At 43.8% G+C, this 13040-nt stretch overlaps 1 protein-coding gene across 1 annotated transcript in view; it reads right to left on the bottom strand.

Moving 5' to 3' along the window:
- The window catches only part of Gk5 (glycerol kinase 5), a 55027-nt gene that overhangs the window by 19369 nt on the left and 22618 nt on the right, over positions 1-13040 (bottom strand). The window contains exons 7-11 of the mRNA XM_055629759.1: positions 11445-11506; positions 11183-11256; positions 10917-10977; positions 10240-10366; positions 8372-8476 (exon numbers count right to left, since the gene is read on the bottom strand). Coding sequence (XP_055485734.1) covers positions 8372-8476; positions 10240-10366; positions 10917-10977; positions 11183-11256; positions 11445-11506 — 429 coding nt within the window. The remainder of the gene's footprint in view (positions 1-8371; positions 8477-10239; positions 10367-10916; positions 10978-11182; positions 11257-11444; positions 11507-13040) is intronic.

Below are 13040 nucleotides of genomic sequence, written 5' to 3'. Positions count from 1 at the left end.
TGGAAAGAAGTGCTAAGTTTCCCTGGTTCAAATATTACAGGATTCAACACAGGAACTGAAACATCATATGGCACCCCTTTAAAACCAAAGGTTTATTTTAAAGATGGGGGTCTCACATGGCCTAAGCTGGTCTTTAACTCACTATAGTCCAGGATGGCCCTGAGCTCCTGGTCCCCCTACCCTCACCTCCTTCGCAAGTGTCAGGGTTACTGGTATATATTACCATGCCCTGCTAATGTACATGGTCTTTATGACTTTTCTGAGAGGCTGTGGGCCTAACCCAGAGCCTTACTAGAGGAAGGCTACTGTCCAACTATACCCCAAACTTCTATAATTGATATGGAAGTTAAATAGTCAACAGATAAATAATGCTACTCTGGGTATGATGGTGCTTATATGTAATCTCAGTCCCAGAGAGGCTGAGACAAGAAGAATGCTGAAAGTTGAGCTACAGGGTGAGCACGGCCCCAGGAAGGAGGAAGAAAAAGAAGGAAGACAGGGATGGGCATGGAGACACTCTGAGAAAATAAAAAAGAACCTCAACAAATTCCAAACAAAAATATATGCTTAGACATACCGCAACAGAACTAAAAGCCAAAAACTAAAGGCAAAGGACAAACAAAACTGAGGGGCCGAGGCTCAGCTGGTAGAGTTCTTTCCTGGCACTCCTGAAACACTGGTCTCTGTCCCCAGCACCGCGTAAGCCAGGCGTGGTGGTACAGGCTTGTACCCCCAGCATCTGGGAGATGAAGGAGGATGAGAACTTCCTTGTCATCCTCCACTACCTAGGCAGCTCTGGGACAGCCTGGTACACATGCAGTCTTTCCTCAAAAGACAAAAAAGCAAACAAAGCACAGCCGAGCTACATACCGGGGAGCAAACATTTCAACAGTGGCAGACTAGGCATTTCTCACCAGAAACTCCAAAGCCAAAAGGTAATAGAACAATGGCGCTTTTTAGCTTTGGTTTTTATTTATTTACTTATTTATTTATTTTGCAGTACTAGATGGAATTAAGCCCAGGGTCTGGTACATGCCAGCAAATGTTCCGCACTGAGCTACCCACCCAGCCCAGAACAACATCTTTTAAGCAATGAAAGAAAAAAGACTATTGTTCCAGAATTCCACATCCGGAAAAACTAAGCTTCAGAAGAAAAACAAAACCAGAACCAAAAGCCCACAATCTCCAATGACAGAGGACTAAGAACATTTGTTACCAACTGACACGTAAGTTTCTAAAATAAGGAGGGCCAGCAAGGTGACTCAATGAGTAGGGCTGCTGGTGTGCGAGCCTGAGAAGAGGAGTTGTGAGGTAATTATCTATAAAACGCAAGGAGACAGAGTGGAGTGACGGGAAACTTCCCTTGGCATCCTTACTTCCACGGCTGTTTTCGGGGAACTGTGATAATACTCCACATTTAAACAGTAAAATCCAGGCCTGGTGGTACATGACTGTAATCCCAGGACTCAAGAGGCTGAGGCAGGAAGATTATGAGTTCAAGGCCAGGCTTGACTATATAGTAAATTCTGGCCAGCCAAAGCTACACAATAAGACCCTGCCTTAAAAAACAAATAAAGAAGTTTAAAATTTTTTATTTACTTATTCATTTTTAGTCAGGTCCTCCGCGCTGGTTAGCTTTTATCAACCTGACAGAAACTAGAATCACCTCCATCAGCCTGGTCTGTGGGCTTCTCTGTGGGCATCTTCTTGGTTAATGACTGATGTGACTAGGCCCAGCCCAGTGTGTGTGGGATCACCCCTGGGCAGGTCACCCTGGGCTGTATAAGCAAGTAAGCTGAGGAAGCCATGGGGAGCAAGCCAGTGAGCAGATTTCCTCCACGGTTCCTGACTTTCCCCAATAACGGACAGTGATCTGATGTGTAAGCCCAGTTAACCCTGCAAGTTGAATTTGCTTAATGTTTTTATCACAGCAACAGAAACCCAGCTAAGAGTCTCTCATCCAGGTTGACCTGGAACTCATAGCATTCCTTCTTCACCTTCTCCGTGCTGATATATATATATATATATATATATATATATTTACAGATATAAAATAACGTGATCTCTCCCATGCTGAAGTTACAGACATATATAGATATATAAAATCTCCTCTATAAGGCAGCCTCCATTTCTCTTGTGAAGGAGCCAGAGAACAGGAACCATTTGCTTTAAGTAAACCGTCTGGATTATCTACTTACAAAGAAGTATAATGGGGATTGCTTGGGGCAGGCAGATAGGATGAGAACTAGCAATTGAAAGTGATCTGCTAAGAAAGATGACCCCTGACCACTGCTGGAGCTAAGACCTGCCACCACAGTAGAAGAGAAACAGCATGTGGGTAGGCTCTCTCCTTGAACAGGGGTCCTCAGTGCTTGGACCACTTTTCAACCAAAGGCCTCCTCCACCTGACCAGGTATCCTAATCCTTTCTCCTGCATCCAACTCAACCACTTTGATTTGTTTCTGAGACAGCGTTTCTCTCTGTAGCGTTGCCTGTCCTGGAATTCTGTAGACCAGGCTGGCCTCGAACTCAGAGATCCACCTGCCTCTGCCACTGCCAGTTAGCCAAACCACTTTTAAAGAAGCCTTCTGACCCTCGCGCAGAACACCCTCACTTTCTCTGCTGTTGCCTCTAGTTAACAGGTAGCACTGATAGGTATGTATAAAATAAATATTTGTAAACACTGATGACTGTGTGTGTGTTTTAAATTTAAACTTTTTGCTCTAAACTCAGGGCTTTAAGCATGCTAGGGGCACTCTAACACTCTAGTGTCTGCAGCCCCTCTATTCACTTATTTATCGTTTTCATAGACAGGATCTCACCAGGTAGCTCCCGGCTCTCTGGCCTGGGGCTCATGATGTAGCACAGGGCAGTCTCAAATTTGAAATAGTCCCCCAGGCTACGATGGTGTGATGGTGGCCCCAACACACGGGATGGACTTTACACACTTTCTTAAGTGTGTACCATAGGCACTGCGCTGCTACCCGGGCTGACCTTAAAGAACGTCTAGGCCCAAGCAATCCTCCTGTCTTCCGGTAGCTCTACCTGAAGACCCATACCACCGCACCCACATGAGTATTTTTGGAATTTATAGTTAATTCGTGTCTTTCTCGGAGACTAGAACTCTCACGAGGGCTGAAGTGTCTGTCACCTGTGCCATCCCAACAAGCAGTTCCAGGCATATCCCAACCCCTCCCCTACTCAGGGACTGAATAAAGACTACAGGTGTGAAACGTTCATAAGACTGAAATGATAAAAACGGTGAGGAAGGGGAGGGCAGGGGAGCAAGGCAGAAAGTCCGGAGAAGAGCTTGTGGCGAACTGTGAAAAGGAAGAAAGAAACTTGAAATAAATAAAGATAGATGGCAGGGTCCCTATGTAGCCCTGTGGGGATCACTGGGGCTTGTTGACAGCCTCGAGGAATGTCAGGGCTACTCAGTCTGAGAGGCCTTGTTTTCCAGTTTAGGATTTTTATTTATTTTTTTCAATGTTCTCACTGAAAAAGCTCTCAGAGAGGGATGCATTCAATAAATGTTCACTTTTTTGTTTTGTTTTGTTTTGGATTTCAGATAAATAGAGCAAGAATTAACTACAATCAGAACTCAAACTTAAAGGTACATCTTCAACAGACCGCCTTTTCCCGCCAGGCGGTACTGGTGTCAGGCAGGGCTTGTTTCCAAACAGAGCCAGGAGTCTTTCAAGGTCAGGGTCCTGGCTCTCAGAGAAAGGCTTTCTCCCGGTGAGAATCACCAGAAACAGCCCCAGCCCTGCTGATGAGCAAAGATTCTGTAACAGGTATATTGTATCATATGGAACTTGAAATACAACGAATGTGAACATTTCTGGGCTTTTCTTTCTATCTCTATGGAGTAAAACTGAAAAGCGTTAATGTTGAGGCACACCAACACTGAGACATGTCCATACATGTCTAGGCCTTACTGCCTAGCATAACCACAACCATTTTGTTTTTTAAGTCTCCATTTTGATTGTAAGGTGAAATTAAGTTCATGTTCTCAGGCTCTACCTGCCTGAGAACTTGAATAGCCTTTTACTTACAATTCAGTACTTGTTGGGTGTTCTGCTTGAATTAAATGATGTATGTTCTACTTAGACAAAACTTTTTGTTTTGTTTTGTCTAAATACAATACCCTGCTACATTCCTTTCTCCCAGAGCGATGAAAAAACTGCAAAGTCCCCAAGCTTATATGCTAGCCAACCAGCTTAAAATGCTTTGCCTAGCTACCTAGATACAATGAACATGGAACAAAATCCAGTTCCGGATTAGCCGGTCAAAATGATGTAATGTTACCTCACCCACCCACTACACCTGGTTACTTGGTTACACCTGGTTACTAGGTTACGGTTTCTCTCTCTCTCTTTCTCAGACAGGGTTTCTCTGTGTAGCCCTGGCTATCTTGGACTCACTCTGCAGACCAGGCGGTCCTCGAACTCACAGAGATCTGCCTGCCTCTGCCTCCCGAGTGTTAGGATCAAAGGGGTGTGCCACCACACGGGCACTTTTTCTAAGCCTGCCTTAGAAACAGACTGGCGTCACAGTCTGGCTCCCAAACCCAGATTGCTTCCCTGACCTGTCAGTCTCTGTTCAGCATTCAATAAACTTCCATCAGTCTGAGTCTAAAAAAAGAAAAAATACGTAAACCGAGGCCGGAGAGACTCCTCTTGTCTCTAGACTCCATTTCTGCCTGAGGATAACCCCTACCTCTGGGAAAAGCCCTCGAAAGGTCTTGGGTAAACCTGAGCCAACCAGCTACAAGTGTGACCAGATATGGCTGGAAGGCCTGGAGAGCGTCGCTTGAGATAACTGGCCACCTGGCCCTGACCGATCAACTTACGCCTCATGTAACTGCTCCTCAGCCCCCCATCCTAGAGCAGAGACTAGCTCGTCACCCCTGGAAATCCCCAGTTCCTTTTAAAAGGCCTTTGCGCCTTTGCCTAGGGGGTGGCCATTTTTTTAGCATGCTGGGTATTCAACTCAAGTCATCAGTCTTGGCAATAGGAGCCTTTGCCCCGAGCCAACTCACCGGCCCTTCTAGTGTTTTAAAGATACGCATCAAGGACACTGAAAGAAATGTACTTAAGAAGAGAGACTTGGTGACACAGAGCTCTGAAATAAACTTTTTTTCTTGACAAGTAACTATAAGCAAGGGTTAGTGATCTAACAACAAAGAGCCTCAGGAACTGAGAAACCGTTGCCTGACATAGAAAGCCGACACCATAATGACAGCATCTGTAGGAAGTCAGGAGCTGGGGGTCTCTGGACAAAACGTCAACATATGATAAGAACATCTGAAAAAAACTTTTTTTCCTCTTGGCCCTACAAAGAATAGATTAGCTGATGTAATTTTCCACTACAAAAATTCCCTTTTCTGCCCTATAAAATTCTCAAGGCCCCTGCTCCCTGCTCCTCTCACAGGCTCCACTCCCACAGAGAGAAGGCAGCCCTTCGCCTTCTAAAACGACTATCTGGTCAGTTGCAGCCTCCCCTTTCTTTTATCTCCCCCTCGACTCACTCAATCCCCAGCGAATGTGCTTATGACTCAGGGTGCTGGTGCAGGTGCAAAGGGGGGGGGGAGGGCTGGAGCGTGGCCCAGAGGTAGAGCGACTGACTGGTGTGCAAGGCCGTGACCTTGCGCTCACCCCCAAGTGCAAGGCCCTGGGGGCGGGCAGGAATGGATCAGTGGTAAAGTGATTGCACAGTGTGTTGCAAGACCTAGATTTGATCCCAAGGAAGAAAAAAAAAATCATTTGGCATCTTCCTCTGAGAGGGTGTTTTCTACCAACAGAACTATTTTTTTCCTTTAAATAAATGAGCTTCAGTCAAATCAGTAAAGTCTAAAGTCACAGCTCACACTGTACTTCCGCGACTGATAACAGCTGTCGTTATAAACAGTCTGGCATTGTGCTGGTTGTTGTTGTTGAGTTTTTGTTGTTGTTTTGTGTCAGCTTGACACAGAGTTCTGGAAGAACATTATTTAAAGTAGCTCTATCAGACTGCCTGTAGGCAGGTATGCGGAGCAGTTTCTAGATTAATGATTGATGTGGGAAGCACCGCAGTGAGCTGCCGGTGGTGCCACCCCTAGGCAGAGTTGTGTAAGAAATCACCATCTGCTCTTCCAGAGGTCCCGAGTTCAATTCCCAGCAACCACAAGGTAGCTCACAAGACCTACACTGGGATCTGATGCCCTCTTCTGTCATGCAGATAGAGCACTCATATACATAAAAAAATAAATAAATCTAAAAAAAAAATCAGGCTGAATAAGCGTTGGGGAGCAAGCCAGTAATCAGCACTCCTCCCCGGTCTCTGCTTCAGCTCCTGCCTTGGCAACCCTGAAAGGACTGTGACCTGGGATATATAAGCCAGACAAACCCTTTCATCGCCAGTGTTTCACTGCAGCAGTAGAAAGCAGGCTTAAGACAGGTGTATGCTTCACATTTTGTGCGTGAAACATGGTTTATGATATACAGGTTGTTTGTTATTCATAATGGCCAAAAACAAAAACAGAGACTGGCGTGATGGCTCAGTGGATAATGGCTCAGTGGGTAAAAGTCAGCTGTCACCACGCTCAATGACCTGAGTTCAATCCTCAGGACCCTTTCGGTACTAGTGAGCTCTGACTCCCCAGGGCTGGCAGATGCTTCATCAGGTACAAAAATCACCTGCTGCTAAGCCTAACAACCTGAGCTGGATCTCCCAGACCTGTGTGGTGGAGACAGACAGACAGACCTTTCGCATACGCACACGCACACACACAAAATAAATAAAAAATGTGATTAAAAAAACATAGCTAGGTTGTGGTGTTGATGCCTTCGATCTCAGAGGTAAGTGAGGTGGGCAGATCTCTGTGAACTCAGGACTGGCCTGGTCTACACTGGGTGTCCGAGGCCAGCCAAAGCTACATAAGAAGACAAACAAACAACAAATAGAGAGAACTGTCTCCGACAAGTGACTTCCACTCACACTATGGAACACACACACACACACACTGAAAATGTAATAAAAATTCTTAAAGACAAAAACCAGTTGAAATGCTCACCAACTGATGAACACGTAAACTCTGGTTTATTCATATAGTGGAATAGTAGTCACCAGTGAAAAGCAGTATTGACACAAACCGAAACCTGAGCAAACCATGAAAGCATTCTGGTTACTGATGTCACTTGCTGCAGACCACGCATTACACGACCGTGAGTATGAAGTGTCCGGAATAAGCAAATCCAGAGAGACAGAAATAATGGCAGCAGTTTGCACACGAGGAGGAGACTGAATAAGAGCGAAGTGAGAGGCCCTGCTAACAGGTAAGCTGTTTATGTTAGAGAAGAATTTAAGAAATCTATAATTAGGTTGTGAAGGTGTCTATCTGTACTTCTGTATCAAAATTCTTAAAGTCACTGAATTATATACTCTGGGGCAGGGGAGGAAGACATATGCCCCATGCATGGAAGTCAGATGATAGCCTGTAAAAGCTGGTTCTCTTTCTACTATGTGGGTCCCGGGGACTGAACTCACGATGGTCAGATTATGCAGCAAGCACCTTTATCTACTGAGCTGTTTCTACCTTTGTTTGTTTGGGTTTTTCTGTTTTTTGTTTTGTCATGAGACAAAGTTTCAACCCTGGCTGCCCTGGAACTTGCTATGTAATTAGACTCAATTCAAATCTACATCCTTGGTCCTGCCTCTGCCTGTTTAGTGCAGGACTCATAGGTGTTTACCACATTGACTTGCTCTTTGTCAACTTACTAATCTTCTTGGCATCTGCTACTACTTTTTTGTTTGTTTGTTTGTTTTTCAAGACAGGGTCTCACTATGTAGCCCTGGCTGTCCTGGAACTCATGATGTAGAGCAGGCTGGCCTCAAACTCACAGAGATCCACCTGCCTCTGCCTCCCAAGTGCTGGAATTCAAGACATGCACCACTATGCCTGGCTGCTACTAATGGTTCTTATTCTTCTTTTTATTTTGCTTGCAGCCTCTTTTCTCATTCTGGTGTGCTGTATACTTAAATTTAGCTTTCTACCCTTCCTTCCTTGCTCCCTTCCTTCCAAGACTAGATCTTACTAAGTAGGTCATGCTGGTCTTGAACCTGCTTTGCAATGCAGTAGTCCCTGAACTCTGCCTCTCAAGTTCTAGGATTAAAAGTGTGTATGACTATAGCTTGTTCTTTTTCTTTGAAGATTCCTGGCCTTCATATCCAGCCTTTACCAACCCAATTTTTTTTTTTAAAGAATATTCTATATTTTCTCCTAGTACATGTTATTTTATTTTAATGGTCCATTCTTTGCCTACTGATCTAAAGCCACGTGACAAACTTAAAATTAAGTCCGGCCTGTGGATTTTGTTTGAAGGTGACTTACCTAACTTTTGAGCCCATATGATAGCAGTACCCGTGTCTCCTGCATTGCCTTCAGCCAAACACACAACTTCTTGCCCAATCTTCCACCCAATTAACGGATAAAAGCCTGAGATATCAGACACACACGAACACTGTAAGTCATATAACAAATATACAACTCATTGCAGCAACAACCATAACATAATGGCATAAACAACAGCAAAGTGCTTAAGCACTAAGCCTGCGCGAGTTCAAACCTCAGCCCTTTCTAGGCGTCATCTTAAAAGTTTCTTTTCAGCCTTCATTTCTACAAGTGAAAAGAGGTCTACCCTAGAGAGCAGCTGTTTGTTTAAACTGAGTTAACTCATAAAAGTAACTCAAACACAGTGCCTGGCAGACAGTATGCAGAATAAATGTAAAGTCTGGGTTTCTGCTTTTGGTCTGTTTGTTTTGCTATTGGATGCCTGGTCTTGGTTTTTGGAGTTGGGAACTGAACCGAGGGCTTTGTGCATGTGGGGTAGATACTCTACCACTCAGCTATATCCTCAGCCCTATTAGTTTTTTGTTTTGTTTTATTTTGTCATACAGGGTTTCTCTGTGTAACAGTCCTGGTTGTCCTGGACTCACCTTGTAGCCCAGGCTGGCCTCAAAATCACCGATCCGCCTGCCTCTGCTTCCCTAGTGCTGGGATTAAAGGCATGCGGCACTATGCCCAGCCCAATTATTAGTTTTTATTAGCTATAGGTACATCCATGTCTCTAGAAACATGGCAGTTTTTTAATTGCAAAATAAAGATTACTAGAGATCACTTAGCCAGAGCACTAACTACACTGCTGTGTTTATTTGTGGTCTCCAAGCAAAGTCCTATATCAGGACAATGGAATACTATGATAACCTGTAGTTTGACCCCTCCAGCTCAGGGGGTTGGGGGCCAAGGACCAGGCTGCAGAGTGAAGGCAGGGAAATTTGTCTCTAAATGCTCATCTTTTAAAATGCGGGGGGTGCTGAGCAGTGGTGGGCATACCTTCAATCCCAACATTCAGGAGGCAGAAGCGAGGGGATCCAAGGCTAGCTAGATCTACAGAGTCTAGGATAGCATGGCTATACAGAGAAACCCTGTCTCAGAAAAAACAAGAGGAGAGAAGAGGGGTAGGAAGGGGAAGGGAAGGGAGGGGAGCGGAGGAGAGGGGAGGGGAGATGAGACATTTTTCTGTGTAGCCCTGGCTGTTCTGGGACTTACTCTGTAGACTAGGCTGGCCTTGAACTCAGAGATCCACCTGCCTCCACCTCCTGAGTGCTGAAATTAAAGCGTGTGCCACCACTAACTGGCAACATCTTTATTTTTAATGCTGCTGATTTAATTCTTTTAATTAAAGGTAATGAGGATTAATTATCTCTAATAGCAATAACAATAATAAATAATCAAAGAATACCCTTAACATAAAATAGGGAATTAGTATGTGCTATGTATGGGTTTCAGATCCAGACAAGCAGCTGGGGTACCTTTTAACCAAGGCAAACATGACTTCCAGGTTCTCCCAGCATCCCTTGGTCCCTACCTGTTGCAGGATGAGGCTGACATATCCCACTCTCTACCTTGAACTTTCCAGCCTAAGGGCAGGGGCTTCCCCTCCCTTTTCACTACATAACCCAGACATTTTGGTCCCTTCTCTTTACGTGTAAATGTTTCTCTCTCTTCCCCCATCTCTCTCCTCCCTTCTCTTTGCCCCTCCCCCTGAAAGCTTTCCAGAGCTATTCCCAATAAACCTGCATTTTAAATTGTCTTGCATTAGCTCATTTCAGCACCTTCAATAAGGTCTATCAGTATGCATCACCAACAAAGGTATGCATAATTTTATCTTATTAACAAGACACACCCTGGTTATTTACCTCCATTAGTATGCTGAGGGCTGTTTCCAGTATTAATATCCAAAAACGTCCCGGTTCCCATGGTTAGTTTCACATCTCCTGTCTGGAAGCAGCACTCTCCAAACATGGCCGACTGCTGGTCACCAACCTGCCAAGGAGTTCAAGTGTCAGCTGCATGCTCTGCCACCACCTACTTCATTACAGCCACCCCCCGTTTATATGATTCTCACGAGTACGTATTTCATTTGCTGGTTTGCCGTTTCTTTAAGTTAAAAATAAACCCCAAAGACAATAGCTGCATAGCTCAAGGGTCTCTCTGGGCCAGCCTTGCAGGCAACTTACTGGTCAGGACTTCTGGCGGCAGTCTAGTTCATGACTTTTATGAATGTGAGGTGACTGTAGAAATGTCAGTAGAAAGACTGTACAAAGTAATTTCAAAAGCTGTGCTTTTTAATTTTCATTTTTCACCTTAGAGGTTTCATTCATCTGTCAAGATAACCGATTTCACAAATTTCTCTCTTACTAAGAGTGACAGAGGCATAATAAATAAAATTAGAAGTCTTAAAGCACTCATGTCATAAACCATACCTGGCTCAGGCATTAGTTTCATTTTACTAACAACCTTTTTTCCTCTTAAAGCTAGTCCCAACCTATCCAAACATATTAGTTTCATTTCTACTCCCATGTCTTCTACTTACCAAGGCAACAACTGGTATAGGCACGCCGAATATCTCTTCATCCACTGTCCCAAAATTATGGCTTTAAATGAGATTGACGAAAGAGTTAATTGTAACTCTGGACACATTCTAAAATTTAACAAACTGCTTTTCACGTAGACCACAGAGTTACAGAACGGATACAAAAGCATGTCAAGCATGTTAAATAAATAAATAAATATTTCCCCAGCCAAGCAATAAGAATTCAAAGGCAATTGTGCAGCTCTGTTTCTGATGCTCAGGTTTACCTTGTATCCTTCACGGGCGGCAGGATGGAGATAGGTATGGAAACTATAGTGGCTAAGAGCTTGCTCCAACACATCTGCACACAGAAAGATGGCGTCAGGATAGGCAAACCTGAGTGCTTCACACCTCTACCCACATTCCAAAACATCACATTATATGCAACAGACATATGCAAGAGCTGTCAATTACAGCCAAATAAAGAAGAACCTAGCCCACATTACAGAAAGAACTGGTGATGCAAAAAAAGAAGATAAAAGTCTTTACCTCAAATGGATTAAAAAATCCAGTTGTACTGGCGTTTGAATAATCTGTGGCATATGAAGAACCTAAATTTACACAGTAACATATTTATTATCAGGAAATATAAATCATCTAACCCTGGTTTATAATCTAGACCTTTGTTTACCTTCTAGTTCACCCTAAAATGAATGTTTGCAACATTCAAGTTTACAGGAAAATACCCACCTAATCTTTATGAACCTTTTTAGTGTTTTACTCTGATGGGGACTTTTAAAATTTTCAAAATTACAATTATACATGTATATGTATGTATCACAGTGCACTCATGCAGACTAGAGGTCAATTTAAAAAGTCTGCCTGCTCTTTCCACCACGTGGGTGCCAGGAATCAGATCTGGTCCTCAGGTTTGGTAGCAGGTACCTTTACCTGCTGGGCCTCCTCGCCAGCCCTTTGTTTTTTTCTCATTTCTCCCCCAAATGACACACCACTTCCTGTCTGCATGTGGAGTCAGACGACAACTTTCATGAGTCAGCTTTCTCCACCGTGTGGGTTCTAGGGGCTAAACTCGGGTCATCAGGCTTGGCAGTAGGCATCCTTACCAGCTAAGCCATCTTACCATCTTACCTGAACATTACAGAAGCAGTCTCAATGCTTTGTGATGCTAAGTGACATCCCCCATCAAGTACAGTGTTAGCACTATTTTGCTTATTTTTCAAATTCCAAAGTTAGATTTATATATAGCCGGGCGTGGTGGCACACGCCACCATTCACGGAGGTAGAGGCAGAGGCAGGTGGATCTCTGTGAGTTCCAGAACAGCCTGGTCTGCAGAGTGAGTCCAGGACAGCCAGGGATGCTACACAGAGAAAGTCTGTTTCAAAACAAAAAATAAAACAAGAAAATAAAGTTAAGATTTATTTACTTTATGTGTGTCCGTGTTTCGCCTGCATGCATGTCTGTGCCTGGTGCCCTTGGTGGTCAGAAGAGGGCATTGAATTCCCTAAAACTGGAGTTAGAAATGTTTTTGAGCCAACACATGGGTCTTTGGCAATTATCAGCTGGGCCATCTCTCCAGTACCTTAAAATTATTATTTTTTTTTAAGTCAGCACACAAAGCAATGTGTTTTAGTATGGTATTTTCATATGTTATTATACTTTGTTCAAATATGTCTTTCCTCCTATGTCCCATACACACTCTAACTTTTCCTGTTCCCATCCCTTAAAATTTCTTCCTTCTCATATGATCCTCTGGTTTAATGACCAGACCCAGACACCCAGATATACCCAGACACACACAGACAGACACACACACACACACACACACACACACACACTCTCTCTCTTTTCTCTCTCAAAGTATAGGTTCCACATATGAGAGATAACGTTTTATCTTTTCTTCTAAGTCTGGGTCTTCTCACTTAATATCATTTTTAGTTCCACACATTTTTCTGCAAATGACTCTTTCACGATTCCTTTTATTGTTCACAGCTATATAGAACTGCATTTTGTATATGTGCCATATTTTTCTTGTATTGATTCATGAGCTGGTGAACTTCTCAGCTGGTTTCTTTTCTTGGCTGTATGGATACTGCAGCATCCTCAGAGTCTTCTAGTTTCAGGCC

Source organism: Psammomys obesus, unplaced genomic scaffold (assembly GCF_907164565.1).
Source record: "Psammomys obesus unplaced genomic scaffold, mPsaObe1.curated_primary_1811, whole genome shotgun sequence".
In the NCBI taxonomy this organism is placed as follows: domain Eukaryota; kingdom Metazoa; phylum Chordata; class Mammalia; order Rodentia; family Muridae; genus Psammomys; species Psammomys obesus.
This window is presented reverse-complemented; position numbering and strand designations above follow the sequence as displayed.